At 37.3% G+C, this 22,242-nt stretch overlaps 3 protein-coding genes and 1 long non-coding RNA gene across 6 annotated transcripts; 3 read left to right on the top strand and 1 right to left on the bottom strand.

Moving 5' to 3' along the window:
* Positions 1–1,005: 1,005 nt before the first annotated feature.
* Positions 1,006–22,120, bottom strand: mcmdc2 (minichromosome maintenance domain containing 2). Of its 3 annotated transcripts, XM_067434296.1 has the most exons (15): positions 21,002–22,120; positions 20,668–20,798; positions 20,448–20,507; positions 19,802–19,997; positions 19,607–19,729; positions 19,063–19,164; positions 18,414–18,542; positions 18,089–18,323; positions 17,805–18,010; positions 17,537–17,703; positions 17,020–17,199; positions 16,424–16,566; positions 16,073–16,182; positions 15,692–15,849; positions 1,006–1,240 (listed from the first exon to the last, which is right to left on the bottom strand). In XM_067434296.1, exons 1-14 carry the CDS (start codon positions 21,096–21,098, stop codon positions 15,698–15,700), a joined length of 2,031 nt encoding a protein of 676 aa, XP_067290397.1. In that variant the 5' UTR covers positions 21,099–22,120; the 3' UTR covers positions 1,006–1,240; positions 15,692–15,697. The 3 variants fall into 3 exon arrangements, with proteins under 3 accessions (XP_067290397.1, XP_067290395.1, XP_067290396.1); XM_067434294.1 differs by lacking the exons at positions 1,006–1,240; positions 15,692–15,849 and having other exon boundaries at positions 15,870–16,182; XM_067434295.1 differs by lacking the exons at positions 1,006–1,240; positions 15,692–15,849; positions 19,063–19,164; positions 19,607–19,729 and having other exon boundaries at positions 15,870–16,182.
* Positions 1,240–9,325, top strand: ppp1r42 (protein phosphatase 1, regulatory subunit 42). Its single transcript, XM_067434298.1, has 9 exons — positions 1,240–1,350; positions 2,457–2,595; positions 4,625–4,791; positions 4,908–5,046; positions 5,542–5,658; positions 7,173–7,290; positions 7,594–7,725; positions 8,203–8,335; positions 9,095–9,325. The coding sequence occupies exons 1-9, from the start codon at positions 1,328–1,330 to the stop codon at positions 9,135–9,137; spliced, it is 1,011 nt and encodes a 336-aa protein (XP_067290399.1). The 5' UTR covers positions 1,240–1,327; the 3' UTR covers positions 9,138–9,325.
* On the top strand, positions 10,611–12,327 carry LOC137063253 (transcription factor 24-like). The gene is made up of 3 exons (XM_067434299.1): positions 10,611–10,870; positions 11,074–11,528; positions 11,742–12,327. Exons 2-3 carry the CDS (start codon positions 11,091–11,093, stop codon positions 11,841–11,843), a joined length of 540 nt encoding a protein of 179 aa, XP_067290400.1. The 5' UTR covers positions 10,611–10,870; positions 11,074–11,090; the 3' UTR covers positions 11,844–12,327.
* On the top strand, positions 13,200–15,852 carry LOC137063254 (uncharacterized). Its single transcript, XR_010901361.1, has 6 exons — positions 13,200–13,301; positions 14,610–14,658; positions 14,896–14,949; positions 15,191–15,247; positions 15,457–15,528; positions 15,714–15,852. It is a non-coding gene; the product is annotated as an uncharacterized lncRNA (long non-coding RNA).
* Positions 22,121–22,242: the final 122 nt, after the last annotated feature.

The following is a 22,242-nucleotide window of genomic DNA, read 5'->3' as shown; positions in this document are numbered from 1 at the left end:
GAAACATCAGCCAAATCCATTAACTAATTTTAAAGTATGTTTTCTATTAGCAAGTCTTCTTAAGTTACTTGGAATTCCACTTTGTTTGCTAAACCCAAAGAAAATGTTTTAAAATAATAATAATGGAGGAATTATGATAAATGTGTAATTAAAAGAATATATCCGAGTGATGAGCACAAATAATCAGCATCACCAGGACAATGTTAAACTAGCCTATGGGACCAATGACCCCAAGATATTTGGTAGCACTGATGTTTTCTTTGGATCTTATAATAATAATCTCAACAAGCATGGCAGTAAGGAGCTGAAACATGTTAAATGCCCCAGAGGAGAGTCTGAAAAGGGAGAACTCCCCCTCTACGTCCCTAAACCAACCAAAGCAACATTTCCTTTCTGACAAGTACTCTGCATGCATAAATAGAGGCAAGTCACTCAGTCTCAGGAAGCACATTCCACCACAGTATATAACAATACACGGGTCACCGCAGTGCCTCTGTCCACCGGAGCTCACCGCACTGATATGCATTATTAGGGGCAGCAGTTTGAGCTTGGAGCGAGGGAGGAGAGGGGGGATTCGATTCAACCAGCTGAAGCTGATAAACATGGTTTCTGATTTCAACATGTAAATGCTTAAGAGTATTGTCTACTCTCAAGGTTAGCTGTAAAAAACTTTTTTTTTCTTCCCCCAAAATTGTGTCATTTAATCTCTTCATACAGCTCTGGAAAAAATATTTCTCAATATTAATTGCTCTTAATTTGTATATAAGCTGTATATAAAATTATTTCTCAGCAGTCTTTTTAGGGTTAATTTATATTTATTTTATATATGTTAATTTATTAGACTGACACTGTAAATATTCCAATATAGTTTGCATCTATTTAAGATCAAAATCATAGACATCGGACGTTCGTTTATGTAATTCCTTTAATGAATGAAGTTAATTATAACTTAAATTATTGATAACATTTATTAATTATTAAACAATGTAGCTCTTGGTAGAACAATTTACTTTTAACAACATCAGTAAAAACATTATTTTATAGCCTACTCATATCGAAAAACCATACAAGCGGTAAATAACGTGTTTTTAAAAGTCCACATAGAATTTAAAACTTTTCACCATGTCTGTTGAGAATATCAAGGCACATTCAAGTTCCGAAACAACTGGCGCGTGCAAACCATAGGTGCAAACTGATCTTGTGCTCGCGTCGCGTCGCCATGACAACGTCAGATCACTTCCTAAACAAAGCCGGGACAAGAGGAAAAGAGAAAGATATTAAAAAAACAACAGCAGAAACATTTTGCTTTCACAGCTGGCGACAGTAAATGAACAGCATTTGTACGTTAAGGTAATATGTTTATTTTCTGTTATTTCTGTTTACGTGCCAACAGTGGGCTACGTTGCTTGTTTATTAGAAATAAGAGTGCTCATTTATGTGTATTGCAATATATTAACTTCTAATGATTGGCAAACTGCCATCTTCACCCAGTTCCCTAGAGTTTAACCACAGAAAGTTATTGATTTTAAGAGCCTCTCCATGTCATCTTCCCATAGTCTGCTCCTCTGAGATCAAGTGTAAAACCGACCTGCTGTCATGTGTTGATGTATGTATTCCCTTTACTTCTGTCCTAGAGTTCATCGTCTGCGCTTGACAAGACAATATAGATAGAAGACTCAGCATATAGAATAAAATATCATACAAGGTCTTTCCAAGGAAGTCTTTCTAGTAAGATGCTTAGTTGTGCCGGGTCAAACTTGTGTGATTATAACGTTAGACAATATCAAGGGTAACTAATTACTGGGTTGTTTTTTTATTGACCTTTTGCCTCGATCCAACTATTCAAAAATAATATGTAAGGTGTGCAGGTCAATTGAATATGCAAGTAAGTTACATATCATAGAAGAAATAATGGTCACCGCATCAATTAAGGCTTTCAAAAACCTGTTTAAAATCAACAGAGACCAGGTTCTAACTTAAATTACAGAAGACTTTTGATCTTCACTTCAGAAATATATTCTTACACAAACACATCGATTCACATCAGATGGTCTTTATTAAGCCCCCAGAGCCGTGTGGATTACTTTTGTAATGGATGGATGATCTTTTAGAGCTTCAAATGTTGGGCTGCTGTTTACTGCCATTATGCTTGTTATATAATGCTTAGAATCTATCATTCTGACAGAAGAATGTCATATAACGTTAGTACACAAAATGGTTTGAGGGTGAGTAAATCATGGGGAACTTTTCTTTTTTGTGTTAACCATCCCTTTAAGATTTAAAAAGTTCCATTTCCTAAGCAAAAACACTAAATTCTGAGTATACAACCCCACTAATACAACTCTGTCTTATGTTCGTGCATTGCTTTTTGTGTTTTTGGCTCTCTCATAAATCTCCTTATTCCCTTGACATGCTGTGAAGAAGAGAGATCTATCCTGTGATATTTTTGCACACAGGGTCATTATGGTCCGCCTGACAGTGCATCTGATCGCAAAATCAAGCTATCACTCAAAAACCTGCAGAAGTGAATCTCTCCAGCAGTATCTGAAGAAACTGACCCATATCAATTTTTCAAACAAAAATATAGAGGAAATTGTAAGTTTTAGTTCTAATTCAAGTTGTAGTTTGCATTACATTAAATATTACACTACAATTCAAAAGTCTGGGTCAGTATGATTTTTTAAAAAAGAAGAAATTATATATTACTTTTATTCACCATAGATGAATACATTTATTATTACAAAAGTCTAAAAAATGAAGCAGAACAAATGTTTGCAAAATTGATGATAATAATAATAATAATAATAATAATAATAATAATAATAATTGTTTCTTGAGTGTCAGTTAGCATATTAGAAAGATTTCTGAAGGATTATGTGACACTGAAGACTGGAGTAATGATGCTGAAAATTCAGCTTTGCCATCACAGGACTATATTACATTTGAACATGCACTCACCTAAAGGATTATTATGGACTGCATTTATATAGCGCTTTTATCCAAAGCGCTTTACATTTTTGCCTCACATTCACCCATTCATACACCGACGGCGATGTCAGCCATGTAAGGCGCCATCCAGCTCGTCGGGAGCAGCTGGGGTTAGGTGTCTTGCTCATGGACACCTCGACACTTGGTCAGGTGGAACCGGGGATTGAACCACCAACCTTCTGGTTTGTAGACAACCTACATGAACCACTGAGCCACTGCCGCCCCAAGCCACTGCCGCCCCATTAGGAACACCATACACTGTGTTTGACCCCCTTTCGCCTTCAGGACTGCCTTAATTCTACATGGCATTGATTCAACAAGGTGCTGAAAGCATTCTTTAGAAATGTTGACTCATATTGATAGGATAGCATGTTGCAGTTGATGGAGATTTCCGGGATGCACATCCAGAGCACGAAGCTCCCGTTCCACCACATCCCAAAGATGCTCTATTGGGTTAAGATCTGGTGACAGTGGTGAGTACAGTGTACAGTGAACTCATTGTCATGTTCAAGAAACCAATTTGAAATGATTTGAGCTTTGTGACATGGTGCATTATCCTGCTGGAAGTAGCCATCAGAGGATGGGTACATGTTGGTCATAAAGGGATGGACATGGTCAGAAACAATGCTCAGGTAGGCCGTGGCATTTAAACAATGCCCAATTGCCACTAAGGGGCCTAAAGTGTGCCAAGAAAACATCCCCCACACCATTACACCACCACCACCAGCCTGCAAAGTGGTAACAAGGCATGATGGATCCATGTTCTCATTCTGTTTACGCCAAATTCTGACTCTACCATCTGAATGTCTCAACAGAAATCGAGACTCATCAGACCAGACAACATTTTTCCAGTGTTCAACTGTCCAATTTTGGTGAGCTTGTGCAAATTGTAGCCTCTTTTTCCTATTTGTAGTGGAGATGAGTGGTACACGGTGGGGTCTTCTGCTGTTGTAGACCATCTGCTTCATGGTTGTGCATGTTGTGGCTTCAAAAATGCTTTGCTGCACACCTCGGTTGTAACGAGTGGTTATTTCAGTCAAAGTTGCTCTTCTATCAGCTTGAATCAGTCGGCCCATTCTCCTCTGACCTCTAGCATCAACAAGGCATTTTTGCCTAGAGGACTGCCACATGCTGGATGTTTTTCCCTTTTCACACCATTCTTTGTAAACCCTAGAAATGGTTTTGCGTGAAAATCCTTGTAACTCTGAGCAGATTGTGAAATTCTCAGACCGGCCCATCTGGCACCAACAACCATGCCACGCTCAAAATTGCTTAAATCACCTGTCTTTCCCATTCTGACATTCAGTTTGGAGTTCAGGAGATTGTCTTGACCAGGACCACACCCCTAAATGTATTGAAGCAACTGCCGATTGGTTGATTAGATAAGTGCATTAATGAGAAATTGCACAGGTGTTACTAATAATCCTTTGAGAGTTTGGGAGTGTATTTTAGAATAGAAAACAGTTATCATAAATTTGAATAGTATTTCACAATATAGCTGTATTTACTGTATGATAAATGCAGCCTTGGTGATCATAGAAGACTTTTTTTTCAAAAATATAAATCTTACTAACCCAAAACCTTTGAATTGTATATTGTTAATGTTTATTGATTATTTTCCATCTTTACCATACAGGATGATCTATCAATATGCAGAAACCTCACAGTCCTTTACCTTTATGACAACCAAATATCACAAATCTGCAATTTGGGGTTTGCCTCAAACCTTACACATTTATACATGCAAAATAACAATATATCTTGCATAGAGAACCTCTCATCTCTACATAATCTCTCCAAACTGTAAGTATATGAAAGGACAAGCATATTTATTATTTCTCAATCACATTCCTGCTTGCATCGAAATGAAGTATGGCATTAATATTTTGTTGCTGCCTACTAATATGTCTGTATTTAAGGTTCTTGGGAGGAAACAGCATCACTGTGGTGGAAGGATTAGAGGAGTTGAAAAGCCTGAAGGAGCTGCATGTGGAAGGTCAGAGACTACCCCGTGGAGAAAAGCTGGTCTTTGACCCCTGTTCCATTTCTAGCCTCTCTGTGAGTAACTCGTTTCTTTAACATTCACCTCAGTGAAGAAGAGCTTTAGGTTGTTTCATGATATCTTCAGTCTAGTGCACTTACATTTAGATTGACATAGCGCAGTGTCCTGAAGCATCTTGTGAGTTTGCCGTCAGAATCAGAAGAGAGGCGTACGACTTGTGGACCGAGATGTGTATCAAAGCAGTTCTGTGCAAAGTTTGATGAGGGTAAAAGAGGTCTCTGTGGCTGCCTCCTTGTCTGACAAATCAACAGGGAGTGTTTACCGCCCAGGCGATAGGAAAACAAACCGAAAAGTTAAGAATTTTGTTTATTTTGATAATTAATGAAATTGCAAGCGTAAGTGCACCCAATTTTTCCCCCGTAAAAAAAAAAAAATCCTAAATGCTCTCCTTTTACTAACAGTGAAATCTTTATTGATTCACCAGAAATGGAACTGGTTTCAAATTTAAAGTGCATTATTATTTATATTAATATTATATTTGATAATTTCAGGAAACTCTGTGCATTTTAAATATCTGCAAAAATAACATTGATGAGATATGGGACTTGGCCCCTCTCAGAAAACTGACCCATCTTTTTGCTGCCGATAACCAGCTACAGGACATAGAGGTAAATATGATTTTCCATCTTTTATAAAAACGATACTTAATTAATTTTATAAGTACAATAAAAGTTACATTTTTGAGATTTTTGTTCTGTTTAAATATGACACGGTTGTATGTTCCTATGAAGTGTGAAATGATAGAGGGAGAGTAGTGCAAAAAACTAATCCTACAAATCCTTCCAGCAGTCTCCAGGCTTACACAGGGTCAGAATTATTCAACAAATCAGCGGGCCGGTCTCCAGGGACAGCTTCTGCTGACAATTTAAACAAGCACAAGTTTTCCTCCTTCCTCCTGAACTGATTTTCCTCTGAAATACACTCAGTGCCCCTTACAACTTCAGCCTTGTATTAAAAAAACATTTGAGGCAAACATTTAGTGAAACTAAACCTGAGAAGTAACCTATTCTGGAAAATAGATTTTCCAACCTATCGATATCACGCATTCAGCGGCTAAAAAGATTGGCGAAGGAACACTTTCCAAACTCTGCCGTAGTGTAACGAGTAAAAACCTTGTCAAGCACCTCGCTAACTTTGTCCAACAGCACAAAAGACAATTCTCTCAGCAACTGCCACCGATAATAGTGATCCATGTGTCAGAGGAAGCTTTCATGTTTAGCAGATATCTCCTTTAATTTATACAACCCCTTTGCCACTATTGATTCAGTGGCGACAGCACCCAAAGGATCAATTCCTGCCTTACGCAGTTGGGTCCAATTCTAGAGGAAACATTATGGATTTTTAAAATAGATTATGACAGGCAGTCAGCCGAGTGACAAATGGGTACTGCAGAGGCTGTTAGTGGCGCACGGCCAGACAGTGCAGATAGGGATCGAAGCGCTGGTCAAATACAGGTTCATAACTGGCCATCATTAACCCAGTGTGGGGCTGGAAAGAGCCCAGTCAGGAGTGCATTCAGCACTCCCGCGCATGGGAGGGCAATTTGGCGCTGGGCAGTTCCCAGCCAAGCCCTCAGAGTGACAGACCTGACACGATCATTTATCAAAGCCTGAGAGCGCGCGGCTCACTGGGGTCCCGCTAGAGCTGATTGCAAGCGGACTGAAAAGTGGAAGCACTTTGGTTGAGACAGGAAGGCAATGAACAATCAGAGCGTGTCCAGAGAGTATTCATATTTCCAGCCTGGATTAATGTGTCCTTAGATAAACATACACTGCAGTCAACATGCTTGAGGACTACAGCCCAGGGGGACTTGTTAGTCACCCAGTGCGAGTGGCAGTATTTATTAAAACAAGCTGATGTCTTGTTTATACTGTTTGCCCTACAAATTTGTTGTTGAATTTGTTTTTTATGCTTGTAGCCTCTTTGTCGCCCCGATCATTTTTAACTATGCCCATCTTCTGGTAAATCTTCAAAATCTCTTCAGTGTTTCATGATTTTTCCAGCATACGAAATCTCATTTGGAGCATTTGGAAAAGATGTAACTGACCTTTACTCTGTCTACTAATGATTTTATTTTGTACTGATTAAGAGTCAAATGTAATGCCTTTGTTTACGCTTTCAGGAGTTAGAGACAGTGTTCAGCCAATGCTCTCAACTGCGACTACTGGATCTGAGTAGAAATCCGGTGTGTCACAAGCCTAAATACAGGGACAGACTAATAACAGCCTGCAAGATTCTAGGTGAGAATTAGTGCTTATGAACTTGTGAAGACGAGTATTGAACCATTTAAAAATGTAATTATTTATTGTAAAAAGAATCACTGACCTTCTGAATTGCTCAATTTTTTGTCCTTTATTATGTCATTTATTTATTTGTTATTTTATATATTTAATTTATCACTTTTAATGACACCTATTTTATTAGGATTTTAATTACAATTATTTTAATAGCATGTACTTTTATTGGTGGTGTGGTTTGAATTTCATGTAATTATTTAGTTAGTAAATTATGCACATAAACTGTATTAATGTATTGTTATTCAGAGGACCTCGATGGAAAACAAATAAATGAGCTGTCTAGGCAGTTTCTAATCAACTGGAAAGCCTCGAAAGATGCAAAGAAGAAACTAGAGGATGAAAAAGTCTTCAAAAGACAAATCACAAATCCACTTACAAGTATGAATATTTGCTGCTAGTTTTGTGTGTATGTGTGTGTCATTATTTATGAATTATATAGAGGATAAAAAATAAATATTAAATATACAAATTAAATACTAAATACTACTATTAAATACCTTTAATTAAAAATTAAATATTACATATGCAGTTAATGGGATATGAGTATATTTACATACTGTATAATTTGTATTACAAATATAATAGGGCCCTAACATGTCACCATTATCGCATTTAAATTTCCTACATTTATTTGTTGAGTGAACTGCAATGAAATTGTCCTATTGTTCTCTGATATTTACAGTAATATTGACATTTTCCAATTTTGCTATTACTGTAATAGATTTTTCCAAGTAGGCAATGCATCATTTATTTATATTCCACTGATGAATATATCATCAGCATGTGGCTGAGTAAGCCTTACATCCCTTATGTCAGTTGCATGATGATGTGTGACTAACCCATGTTTTGCTTTAGCTGATATTCACAGGGGCCCCCAACATCTCTTTGCCCATGACCGCAGTAGCATTGTAAGTAAGCCGTCAGAATTTGGGAAGCCCGGCGTGACATTTCGGACTGACCAAGTTCAAGCAGACAGCAGAGGAAGAAGGTATGAACAATTAAAATTTCTACCATGTTACGTGTATTTAGTATTGTTTTTTTTTTGTTTTTTGTTTTTTCATATACTTACAACTCATCTTCTATTAAAAAAGGGAAAGAAAATCTTAGATAATAGCTATCAATGTACAGTTGCATGTTACTACTCAGTTGTTGCCTTCAGACATGCTGAATAAATGCCTGCTGTTTGTCAAGTTGTATGGCTTTTATTTTTTCCCACCCATGCAAATAAACAGCTTTCTCCTTTAGAACTGGCCTGAGGTTAACCAGAGTTCTGTGCTGTGCTGTAATGTGACATCATCTTATACTGCATTGCCCCTTTGATGTCTCACATTTTAGATTTCAGAATGTTAAAGAATCCTGTGGTTATCATATCAGTTGCTTTATCAGTGTGTGGCCTCTGAAATACAGAAATTATTTGTTAATGTAACTACAGTGAACTGAAAAAACTGTAGCAAGCAAGAGTAATAAGAATAATAATGCTGAATGACAGTTGTTTAAAGCCCTAATTAGCTGTTTTCTATGTTGTTATAGGGGTCCAGTAACAGAAGGATTTTTACTGATAATTTAAATAAGCATATTTTAGTGCCAGGATTTTATTGTTCTTGGCTATTTTTACTAGTAACTATTTACTATTTTGACTATTAACACAAAGCATGAAAGTCAACAAATAGTGTTTGAATATTATTTTAATAATCTAATTTATGACATTTTATTTATTTAACTCCTGAATGTTCTGGTGTGTTCACAGGTCAAGTGGGCTAAATATTCCAATGAGGAGTGGCAGAATCTGACAATCTGAAACCGCTGATTTAAAATCCTTCATCAGTGTCCTTTATAAAAGTCAGTCGCTCACATGCACATTTAGCTTGTCATCTGTGTGAGGACTTTTCTTAAATATAATAAAGTGAGTGGCTCTGCCGCATATAAAATGTGAATTTTTGAGCAGGTTCACCATGCTGTCCCATGACAAGTTTTTTTGCACTGCCTAGTTTGCATCTTCAAATTATATTTCCTGTTTTTAAAATATTTGTGTAAGTTTGTTTGTAATAAATTTACTTTGCAAAATGTTTGAGCATCTTTAATATCATTATGTTTTGTACATTATTCTTTAGGATAAGGACATTAGCAGTATTAGTAGTATTAATGATTATTAAAATAGTAATTTTTCATAGTTAAAATGTAATTTTAATTACAACATTTCAAAGAGAGATTTTATTTGCCATTGGAAATTCTCTGAAATCGCAGACTAGAATACATCTGTAGTTTAATTGTCTATTTTTTAGGGTTTGATGATGCTTTTAGCATTTAAATAATCAAATGTAGGTTTTGCACTTTGTGGATTTCTTATAATATTATATTTCTCAGATCAAATATATTCGTGCTTAAAATTACTTTCTCATTTCAGAGCTGAACATAGATTTATCTTTTAGATTCATAGCTAACTTTTTGTCAACTGAGGATTTATTTCAACTTACACATTTTAGCAGATTTATCAACATCATGGACACTGCGTTCTAGACTGGAACGGTAAAGGACATTGAAATATAAAACTGATTTTATAATAATGTTTAGACCTATAGAATACGCGGTAAGTACAGTAATGAACTAATGTAATTTTCTGCGTATTTGTCGTCTAATATCCACAGCAGGCTATAACCTCTGAAAGATGTAGAGTAATTAGACAGAGAAGCTTACTTAACCTCATTTGCTCTGCTTCATAATTAATGGCCTAGGGGCAATACTGTTACTTCATCCTTACAAAAACAATGTTTATTAAGAACAGTCTCAGATATACATGTTATGAATAGTTCCATTCATTAATTCTCCCACATCTCCGTTTGCGGAAAACAGAATGATTAATTTGGGACTCTCACAAGAATTTCCTCAAGCATGCCAGTTGATTGCAGTGTTTATAGTTTATTTATTGGCTTTGTCCCAGGAAATGAAGCTGATGTCTGCGGCTCAAAATGATAATATCGATATGCCTTTTTAAATATTAAAGTATAATTAAATTTTTGAGAGCATCGTGCCGATAGAATATGCAACGCTCTGTTTGCCTGCTTGCAAAAATAAAATTCACCAAACAAAACCAATAAAGGGGATGTGAGTATTTATTTCTTAAATAAACAACATTTTATGTAATGTTCTAAAGTTGTGGTTTACAAAGTAACTCTGGGAGGACCCAAAAAAATGCTGCCTCTGGCGTCGATTATGAACTGTACCCTCCTACCGACCGATGCGAGAACGGCTCCAGTTGCCAGAGTTTTTAAGGCTTTTGATTAATTACACCGAAGTGAAACACTTGTCAGCTCTTTGTGTTCCCCGATAAATTAGAGGCTCATGAGACTTCACGCAGTCATTCAGGTGAGGACACTGCGTGCGCGCGGACATATAGCCCTCTCACGCGCAGCACCACTGGTTAAACATTTTTACATCAAGAAAGGGACTATTATTTTGCCAAACTGTGGAGATTTTCAGGTCTTGATGTGTGTTTCTTAGGACAGCGCTTGAAACGATAATACAGGTATGTTTATTACATTTCAATAACTTCTCATGACTACGCACCTTTACTGGACATTTGATTTTAGGCTCACTTTAGGCAAATGTTTATATAAACTCTAAGTTATTGTAAACTCTAAGTTCCTGTAAAGAATGCATGGGCTTAAACGTGTCATATTTTTTAATATTTGTATAAATGTGTGTGTTTTAACGCACTATTTTAACCAGGTTAAGAGGTGACTTCAATGGTTGGAAGACAGTCGATTCGTATGGATGGCACTGGTTCTGTGACAGTTATGGATGATAGTCCCGCATCAAGCCCCAACTCGAGCCCCAGTCCCGACGCGCTCTCAGCGGATGGCCGGCGCGCAGAGGCCCTGTCTCGCTCCAGGGTGGTCCCGTCTAGTGGCCTCGGTGGCAGAGGGAGACCCGCAGCAGCCAACGCAGCGCGCGAGAGGAGTCGCGTGCAGACGCTCAGGCATGCGTTCCTTGAGCTGCAGAGAACATTACCGTCGGTGCCACCGGACACCAAACTGTCCAAACTCGACGTCTTGATATTGGCAACCACATACATAGCGCATTTAACGAGAACCTTGCAAGAGGAGGGGATGGAAGAGGACAACTCAAAACAAACTGAAGCTTTAAACTCACTTAAAGGCGATGGTTACTTGCATCCTGTAAAAGTAAGTTTTGGTCACGTTTGTTGTCTAATTATAACTATTTTATCATTAAATAGAACTTGAAAATATACAAATTTCCATTAATTTAAAACATCTTTCTTGAAGTTTTGAATAGGTTATAAGATTGAGGTTTAGTCTTGGAAGTATCAATTTTACGCGTGGCAATTCATATGAAACAATTGATTAAGTGTTTGTATTCATCGTTTTGTCTTTCAGAAATGGCCAATGCGTTCAAGATTATATATCGGTGCCACTGGCCAATTCCTGGGTAACTCGAATGAAAATCAAGGGGCATCTTCATCCTCGTCTCAAACATAGCTTAGATTATTTGCACAGATTTTTGGAGGTAATTATTATTAAAATGACTAAAAATGAAGGTTAAAAAAATGTTTTAGTAATTTTGTTGCATAAATTGTTCAGTTGCAGCCTGTAAATGTTTGTTGTAGCCTACGCGGCAAATGAACAGAACTCGTTAAACTGATTATCACTATGTTGCCATACTGACAGCTGAATAATTGTGCATATTAATATATCCTAATTATTTCAAATATGTAAATAAGATTGAAAAATTAAACATTGTGTTTTTTATCTTGTGGGTTTCTGCTCAGACTTCTGTAGCTATTTGCAGTTCTGTACTTGTCTGAAATTCCGTGTGTTGTTATAATGAGCTGTCATGCTTGAGCTGTCGGCTATGCACTTTCTGTTACAACTTTTGCACTAAATGCATGTGTGAATAACTTAACATTCGTCATGTGAAGTGGTCTGTCAGAATCGTAACAATAGCATCATCATTCCATCTTCTCCTTCCTTCCTGGTTTTCGATGTGAATAGTACTACATGTGGAATAATAAATAAAATAATTATTAAACTAAAATTACACTGATCTCATTGTTATTCTTATCATTATATTTTTTAAAAATCACAATGTGGAATATAAAGGTTCATTAATGGTCCTTAATTGTTTTAAAATATTTGACATGCACTGAACATTTTAAATAGGCTATTTATTAGCTATATAATTATTTTTTATATTTAGTTATCATTTACAGTTCTCATGACGGCATCAGCTGTGAAATTGCTCATGGAAACATTAAAAAAGCTCTTAATCATGACAAATTACTGAAATTTGTGGGAAGTAAAGAATAATGTTAACTTTTAAACCCTCTAAAGTGTTTATAACGCTTATATACCAGATTGTAAATCTGCATCTTAATATGTCGGCTAATACTGTGCTAAATGAATCATTTTGATCTAAAGTGTGGATATTATTATTAAATGGAGTTTGGATTTTTTTTATAGGCCTATAATGTCTAATTATTAGATATTATAACTATTTAAAAAATCCATATATATATATATATATATATATATATATATATATATATATATATATATATATATATATATATATATATATATATATATATATATTGTAGGCTAGGTTTAAGTATTAAGGTGATATGTCTACATTCAATAAGCAAGCTTCTCTCATAAAATAAATAAATAAATAAAATCGAATTAAATTTTTTAATTATTTTCATAAAACTTTACTCTTTTGAGAGCGCTATCAATATATATGTGTCATAAACATAGGCTACGCAAGAATTAAACAGTTTCAGCTGATTTTATTTCATCACACTAGCACTTCAGCACGCATGTGCGGCTTCTACTAGGAAGTGCCCTTTTAAAACGCCAAGTGCGCATGCGTCACCTCCTTTTCTTCCCAAGTGTGGAATGAGCTGGTCGCATGTTCTACACGTTGCAGTATAACTTGAGGTAAATGTATTTCAATTAACAATTGTACTGATGCATTCTAACAGAATTGACAGACATTATTATGTTGTACAGCAATTTGTAAAACGCTACTTAGAACTACTCATGAGGTTATAAGGTTTAAATTGTTGCATCATGGGTCGGCCACGTGGTTAGTCCGCACTCGTGTTGCATCAAGAATAATTTATAATACGAACATGGCACGTCCATCCATTTCTTTTATAGTATGTGGTCCATCCGTAGAAGCATCATTTGTTATTAATAACTGGAATTTGAAAGATTTGAACAACTGAATAATTCCCAAGCATTAGCATAGCGCATCGGCCATGGCGCGCACTCATATTGATGATACCCACCGTGATCTTGCACTAACCTAACGTTAACTAGAGAACAATGTTTGTCTTCAGTTTTGAAAGCCAGCCCGCCCTGTTGCAAAGCAGATCAGCCCAAATGTGTGCATTTACTACGTTATCTTAAATTGTATGAGTATTGTACGTTTGCTTAAATTACATTTGTATCTATCCATACGTTTTTGAGCATCGTTCTGGAGAAAAGATTTCTGATTTGTTGTAGACTTTTTATATGTATATGTATATGTGTATATATATGTTTAAATTGAGCATAAAGTGAATACAGGAGTTTTGGTGCGGTGTATTAAATTCCTTCAGGGACAATATGATCAATATTGTAAAGGTGACCGATTCTCCACAAATTGACATTATTTTGTCAAATCTTGTTGTAATCATGACCTATCTTGGAAAAGATTTTAAGTATCCCATGAGGACTGTTATAAATCATTTTGGCAGGAGGGTGTCCCAGATCTGGTGATAAATTGCCCCTTTGCTGTTTGCTCTGCTGTTGGCAGGACTGTGCTCTGTCCGGCATAGGGCTGCTGTCCCTCGTGTGGCCTGGCTGGTTTGGGAATGGTCTTCTATGACCTGGATTGGGTAATCACTAATCAGGGCTTTGACTCTCTTGGAGGGGCTGTGGTCTTGGTAAAGGTCCTGACCTTGAGTTGAACTAGTGTAGCCCAGGCCTTTTGTGTTTGTGTGGGAGGGTCTACTCTCAAGCTGTGTTACAGTGCCTTTTGACCTCTAGCTCATCAGTCATCTTTTTGAAGGGGAATTGAGTTTTTCATTTAACTCTTCCCTTGGTGCTGCATATGAGGCACTAAATCAATATCTGAAACACAACATGGGTAATTAGTGATCACTTTAATAACTTTCTGCTGCTTTTTTCATGTTCTTTACTTGAAAGATTTACTGAGCTGAAGCTTAATTTTTTAAAATTTAAATCTACCCTTTTTTTCAGTCACTGCAGATGAAGATGGCTGTAGCCATTGGAAAAGATCACTGTGAGGGTAAGAAACGGATTTTTCCAAATGTTTTAGTTTTGAGGTGGTTATATTGGGTACCCAAAGTTTTGCATAAACCAAAAACAATGATGATTTCACATTTTTGCCGTTTACCCATCATACTATATTGGGGTGCTGAAACTGTGACGATCTGAAGCAACAGCAGAGCGGTTTACTATTTAGTTTGTGAGTGAGAATATTATATCGCCTGCTTAATTTATCCTTTATTCTTATCCTCACTAGGTTCAAGGATTGCCACTGGTAAAGGGTGACATGAGAAGTACAGATGAAAAAATGGTAATTTTTTTTGTCTAAATAAATATTTAACGTCATTTTGTTTTTGTGTGAAATGTATGAGACAATATGTTTGAGACACGTTTGTTGCTGTGATGACTTCACATTTTGCCGTTTACCCATCAGACCAAATTGGATTGCTGATACTGTGACTATCTGATGCAACAGCTTGATCAAGAGTTGATTAGCAGTAGTCTGTTGAGATTTAACAGGAATTCAATTTTTATCCTTATGCTCCCACCAGGTCCAAGGATTCCACTGGGAAGGGGTGACCTGAGAAGTGCAGATCATTTAAAGACGGGCAAGTTTTTTTTTTTTTTTTTTTTTATGAAAAATGTATATGCGGGTGCCTATTACAATGATGATCACAGTTTAGCCGTTTACCCATCAGACCAGATTGGATTGTTGACACTGTGACTATCTGAACCATTAAGCAACAGCAGAATTGACTACCCAGAACCCCATTTAAGATTAGTGCATTATTGATTTTATTCCATCTCCCCCTACTAGATCGAAGGATGGAAACTAGAAAACGGGAGACATAAAAGGGCAGATGAATGAAGACTGGCTACTTGTATACTGGTAAATAATTATATCCGATAATTATATATTTTATGTCCTATGCCATGATGAATTCACTTTTTGCCGTTTACCCATCAGACTAATTTAGGGTGCTGAAACTGTGATTACCTGAAGCTGTGTTTAGACATTAAATGAGCTAAAGCTTGGTTCCTGCTTGTAATACCTTGCTTCATTCCTCTACACAGGTTGCGTAGGTGTGCACAAATTGCAAGATCTGCTTGCGGGATTCATCCAATGCAAGGTCCCGCTGGTACAAAGAATCCAGGTCATGGAGAGCACAGGGAAACACTGCATCGGGTGGAAAAACAAGCGCAGAGGCCCCTGCATTCCGAAGACAAACTCTCATTCCCAAACTCTCGAACACATTCACTGAAATTAGCTTGATCCTTAACTAGTAATAGTATTAAAAGGTGACTTGGTTGTGATCAAATGTACATAAATTATCATCAACATTCTTAATCTGTGTTTCTTTATTGAATATAATTTTTGAATGACTTGATTTTCTTTAAGACTTTTAAAAGGAAATAAAATGGGGGAAACTAACCATGTTTCAGGGTGACTGAACTCTCACACAGCAGTACTGCAATGACTGCATCTTCCTCCAGAACTTGTGTTCTCAGGCTGAGTTTAGCATGAGCCTGGGCCAGAGAAATCCTAACAGAACCAGTAAATTATTAGTGTATGAAATGGTTACTTAGTCAGTTGAGGTACAAATGTCTTCCATCCATCTCTAAATAAACTGAAATTATATAAAGCTTAAATCAGTTAAAAATGGTACTGTGACAAACTTGCAGTATAACTGCTCCATCTAGTGGTCTAATATGGCAGTGCTTTAGAAAGACATATCGCCATGTGTAGCTTTTGTTTTTCAGCAAACTTATTTTGTAGTGCTTACAGCAGTTTAATAGAAGTGACTGAGACAGAGGCTCTCTGTGTTGAGTCTGAGCGAACCCTGCGACTGGCCATGTAATAGCCATGGATCATTCTTTCGGCCTCGGGAGTCATTTCCACCTTCAGTTCCCTTGCATACGCCAAGAGCTAGAAGATATTAAAGTGTGGAAAAACATTTTCATGTAACCATGTTTAAAATTAAGTACATTACTTAAAATCTTTATTTCAAGCTAGTAAACAAAGAAACGGCAGTTAATGTGGTTTATTGTATACTACTGGCTAAGAGTTAATTTAAGTCTATGCTCACCAAACTTGCAAAATACAGTTAAAAACAAACAAAATATGGCGAGTTCATGCCATGTAATTGCAGAAATTTGAAGATGACCACACTCAAATCATCCTTTTAGTCTCAGAGCTGTTCACATTGTTGGACTGGAAATTATCAATTTCTATGGCAACACTGGCTAAATGAATCTGCAGCAGTCACGTGGTACTAGTAGGAGCTCTCAGAAAATGTGTCAATAGGATGTAAATGCACCTTCATTTCAACTGAAAGAAGCAGCACATGATCCTTTTGACTGCTAGTGTATATTGACAGACCTCTTTGTAGTCTTGTGTGGTAAACTGCATGCATGCTGGGTAAAGGGGTTCTCCTGGGCACATGGCCTGTCTCAGGATATGCGATGTCATGGACAGAAGTGGATGATTGCCGCTTGTTTCTCGACACTGGACTACGAGTCCAAATGCCCCTGCGAGCTGAAGGGGAACTGAGCCCATTTCCTGCATTAGAAGAAACTGTGAAATCATGACTTCTGCACTAGAAGATGCACTAATGTAGTACTATAAAATAACTGAGTAATTGTTTAGACAGTTTGGAGTAATGGCTACGATTTAGGAAATTAGCACAATGAGGAACTCCTAAAATAGATGGCATTGTCTCTGGTTCCTGTTCCCAAATACAGAAAAGGGTGGGGTCATTTTTAAAGGATTCCAGCATTCCTTCTAATCAGTCTTTTGGTATGTACTACATGCTTATAAAATCCCCATATTATCATTCTCATCTCCTTTCCTGAGGAAAAGCTTCATTTGACTATAAGAAGATTAGAAATGAACCCACCATTGAGCCCAGCACCACATTATCACATCTGGCTGTCCTCTTGGAGGAGAAAGCAGCATCAGCTAAGGCCCAAAAGTTGCACTGGATGGGGAAGGAGAGCTGCTGGTCCATATCATCGCCATACTTCTTGGCAGGAACGAAAACAGACACAGTTCTGCTTTCAAGAGCTGAAGGGAAAAGGTATTTAGGTTTGCTTTAAAGCATGTGCAATCTTTCATATAGTGCAGTCATCTGCGATACAAAATAATGTAAAACAACTAATTGGCACCAGACTGAAGCATGTCCATCTTGTCTTTCTTGTAGCATGTGAGGTCTCCCAGCAGACAGACTCCTCCAGATGCCAGCAAAGCTGAACCTGCATGGATGTTGGCGGTACCTGCTCCATGTTCATCTCTAGACAGAGATGCCAACAGCTCTCCTGTCAGCGCATGATGAATCCCTCGTGAGGCCAACGGCAGGCTATATCTCATCAACCTGTCAATGAATAAACATACTATGCATCATATGTTGATGACCATTATCTAAATGGACGTGCATTTGATAAAGCAGGACCTTTCAATGATGAGACTTTCACTGGTGAAAGCAAGCACATCCAGGTGGTTGGGCGAGTCTGGATTATCTGCAGTTTGCACCAAGCTAAGAAGAAGCCCCAACTTTAATGTGTTGTAGAGACCAGGTGGGATCACCGGGGAACCAAATGAGTTGGCTACAATGGCAGAGAATCTCCATGGGGAACAGGCGGAGGCTGCCTGCAGGTTCTGGAAGTTTTTGCTAACCAGACAGGAGCCTGTGAACGGCAGTCAGGAACAAATGACTTTGACATGCTGTGAATTTGTCTGGTTGTTTTTACACCATCGAAATCAAAACAAGACCTTACATTTGGGACTCCATGGTTGGATGCTGCAAGCCTCTACACTCCAGGTTACATTGGGCCACTGGTGCACATGAGCTGGAATTCCCACAACTCGGTACAGATGGCCGATTCTCATGGAGTTACAGAGTTCATCTAATTACGTTAAAGAGAAACAAAACAATGACAGTTGGGTGCTGGTCTTCACTTATTATTTGAGAAACAAGCTCACCACCTACACGACTGCCAACAGAAACACTGCAGGCTCTTTTAAACAATGATTCCACTATGACTTGTAGCAACTAATGAGTGCACCTTACATTTATTAACATGTATGTTCAGTAACTGGAGCCTGGCGTATTGAATTCCAGACTAATACTAGGTCAACACAATATGCTAATACCGTCCAGAGAATCTGTGGCCTCTCCAGTTGGCTAACTGAGAAATATTATTGAAGGAGACAGGAACACCCAATCTTATACTGAAAGACACTGTGAGTGGATGTGTTTTAGCAGTTTATTTATTTGAGAGCTCTGATTCAAACTTATGAAAACCAGGTTAATCAGGCATGACAAGTAACAAACTAACTGGATTATTTCCTAATGGTTGGTTTAAAAGTGTATTTGCAAATACCATGAGAAATTAAAAGGGGTTATGATACAAAAAGTGCATTTACCTCTTAGAAAAAGGGTGACAGATTGATATCTTAAGGAAGCAGCATCATGAACTCCCAAAATGTCCACCGCGTTTACATGTATGAGCTCAACTAACTGTTTATCTGTGGATTTATAAAAAGAAAATTATAATAATTTTACACATTAAATTTGGTCTGCCTCTTTGCAAGTAAATTTGTGAGTACAATACAGTTCAAAAGTTTAGGGTCAGTAAGATTTTATTTAAAACAGTCTTATTTTATAAAAAATAGTAAAAGTAAAACCAGTAATGTAAAATTTAGTTCAATTTAAGTTAAAGTAACATTTAAAATTTACTAACAATTTTCTAACATTATAAATGTATTTACTATCACATTTCATCAATGCATGTGTCATTGCTGAATAAAAGTATTAATTTATATTTAATTTAAAAAATAAAATAAAAAACATACTGACCCCAAACCTAAATAGTAGTTTGCAGCTATAAAATTTACAGATTTTTTTCTTCATGTATAAAGTTTACTCCATATAATGTCATTAATGTTTTTTTCATGTATGTTTTCTCACCCCCTAAAACCCGAGACTTCACATCCTCTTTCAGTGGTGAAAAGCAGAGAAAGCAGGTAAAATCACTTCTAACCGTGGCAGACTCTGTGGCACCCGGTGCATGAACTCTGATATGATGAAACCCTTTAGACAAATTGACAAATTGTGTAGGACAAAAATACATATAATTCCCATAAAGTTAATTAAGTTACCCACCTCTTGAGCAAGGACATGTCTTTTCTGAGCAGAGAAATCTGGCCCCTTGTGTGTATTTGGTAACACGTGTCATGGCAATTACGAGGCCCTCCAAAGCTAAAGGTCTCATTGGACCATATCCACGAGGAAACTCAGAGAGATCCAAAATATAGTCGGGAAAAGGCGGCAAGTGAGTTGGCTTTAAAACAACATTAACCTACAAAAATAAAAAATAGCATACACTTATGATGGTTCTATTATATGATTGTCTAGTTAATTTCAAGAATAGCCAAATCTGTACTCATTCAAACACCATCAGTCAAAAGTGTGGAAGAATTCAATAATTCATTCATGGATAATTAATTAACTCATGTGTACCAAGGCTGAATTTGTTGTGAATTTTTTTTACAAAATAAATAACTTTTTTTTGTAATATCCTGTGATGGCAAAGCTACATTTTCACATCCTTGTACCAGTCTTCAGTGTCACATGATCCTTCAGAAATCATTCTACTATACAGATTTGCAAAACATGTTTTAATATAATCAATGTTGAAAACAGTTGCTGCTTAATAGCCTATTTCAAATATATTAAAACACTTTTGGCCAGTAGTGAACACACATAATCAAAAAATATATAAGTGAATATGCATTAAGCTGTTCCTCACCTGGCTTTCTGTTTCTATGTGGTCAATAAGTGACAGAGTTTTCACAGACAGATAACAAACCTGAAAAATAACCACTGCATTCTTGTTTGTTTGAAATTTTGCAGAGTAATTAAGCACAATAAAATGACATCAACAGATACTCATTTATTTCCCCCTTTTCTAAGAAAACGTGAGATAACTGACTAGCACGCTGGTTGCATATTTTATTTGTGCAACTCACTGACTGAAAGAGTGAAACGGCTTTCAGGGGATCGTGTAGTATACAGTCTCCCAGTGCGGCGTCGAGTTCAAGCACATCTGAGGGACTTACATCAAAACTGAACCGATACACGCCGCCCATCTGCTGTGAACCTGAAAGACATTTGATTTGACCTCATGACCTTTTCAACAGTTATGGACAAAATAATAATAATAATAATAATAATATAACATAATGTACAACGTCGCATAAAAACGGATGTGAGCATGTGTCACGGGCACGAGCTCCAGTCCACTGAGGGAAACTACTAGAAGCATTTAAACCGCTAATAAGGCTTCCAACTTTATAAACAAACCTTTAAGGACATTACAGTCTTCAATAAGTTTACGTAAACCACCACTTCTATCTAAATAAATTACTATTGCTTCTTTTAAAGAAAGTATACTATCCATATCTTCGACAATCGAAATGCACCGCTGGCTCGGCAGTTGGATGCGACCCTTGAGTGTAGACCTCTAATATATGCAAATGAGATGTATCACACGTGACCCAAGTGCTTCTATAACCTGTAAACAGTGTTTTATGAATTTATAACACATCAAATCTATTTAAACACATTATCGCTCATTTGAAAGCAAGTTGATTATCCGTGTATTTCCCAAATAATAATAATAATAATAGATTTTATTTATAACGCACTTTTCATTCCGAAGAATCTCACAGTGCAACAAAGGGAGAAAAAATTGAATAAACAAGTAAACATACAGAATAATACAAACAACCAACCAACACATAACAGTTAAAAGCTTTTCTGAACAGAAAACAGAGCTGATGGTGTAAGTCTCTGTAAGCTCCACAGTAAGTTACACTGTGGTCCACCTCATGTATTACATTTCTTCCAGCGCTAGAGCTGTTGCTACATATTCCCAATTTCTCAGCCGATTCCCAAATTTGGCAGTGTCCTGATGATGTCGTCGAGGCATGACAGTTGAAGACCAGATGATGGGGATCACTGCAGCACCATGCAGGAGGCAAACACAGTTTTCCGGGCAATTCTGTGGACACACCAGGGTCGGTGCAAAAGTCAAAGCCGTTCCACGGTCACGATGCAAGAAGGAACAGCGATGCAGCCAAAACTCAGCAGCCGAGAAGCGGAACATCCCAACATCACGCCGGATGCTGATGACGCTAGCCCGGTGCAAACTTCAGCCACCATGCAGTTCAAGCCCGAGGGAGACCACCAGTGAGCAGCCGACACCAAGAAGAGAGCGTGAGCAGCCGCAGCGAGCAACATCAAATGTCCTTCAAACCAGAACCAACCGCAACAATTCAAAAAACATCAGAGAAGCGGGGGAAAACGGCAAACAACATCCTCTCAGTGGCTGCCAGCAATCAGCAACAGTCCCAATTGTAGCTCTGACTGTTAGACTAGTCACAAACATAAAATAAAATCTAAATCTAATAGTACAGTTAACATGATTTGTGGGTGGAGAAGCGGCAAACATGACAGACAGCGCCAGCGTCCTCTCCCCCACCTTGCCTAGCAACCAAATGTACTGGTACCTTGGTAACTGGGAACGAAACATAATACATGCA

The sequence above is a fragment of the Pseudorasbora parva genome, chromosome 24, assembly GCF_024679245.1.
Source record: "Pseudorasbora parva isolate DD20220531a chromosome 24, ASM2467924v1, whole genome shotgun sequence".
Lineage (NCBI taxonomy): Eukaryota > Metazoa > Chordata > Actinopteri > Cypriniformes > Gobionidae > Pseudorasbora > Pseudorasbora parva.
This window is presented reverse-complemented; position numbering and strand designations above follow the sequence as displayed.

Coding starts and splice junctions, on each gene's coding strand:
- LOC137063253 (XM_067434299.1), top strand. CDS start 11,091: ATGGTTGGAAGACAGTCGATTCGTATGGATGGCACTGGTTCTGTGACA. Junction 11,529..11,741: donor GTTACTTGCATCCTGTAAAA/GTAAGTTTTGGT, acceptor TTTGTCTTTCAG/AAATGGCCAATGCGTTCAAG.
- mcmdc2 (XM_067434296.1), bottom strand. CDS start 21,098: ATGGATAGTATACTTTCTTTAAAAGAAGCAATAGTAATTTATTTAGAT. Junction 19,165..19,606: donor GAAGTCTCGGGTTTTAGGGG/GTGAGAAAACAT, acceptor ATAAATCCACAG/ATAAACAGTTAGTTGAGCTC. Junction 15,850..16,072: donor TTCAGTCACCCTGAAACATG/GTTAGTTTCCCC, acceptor TTCGGAATGCAG/GGGCCTCTGCGCTTGTTTTT.
- ppp1r42 (XM_067434298.1), top strand. CDS start 1,328: ATGAACAGCATTTGTACGTTAAG. Junction 7,291..7,593: donor AACAGCCTGCAAGATTCTAG/GTGAGAATTAGT, acceptor ATTGTTATTCAG/AGGACCTCGATGGAAAACAA. Junction 7,726..8,202: donor AATCACAAATCCACTTACAA/GTATGAATATTT, acceptor GTTTTGCTTTAG/CTGATATTCACAGGGGCCCC.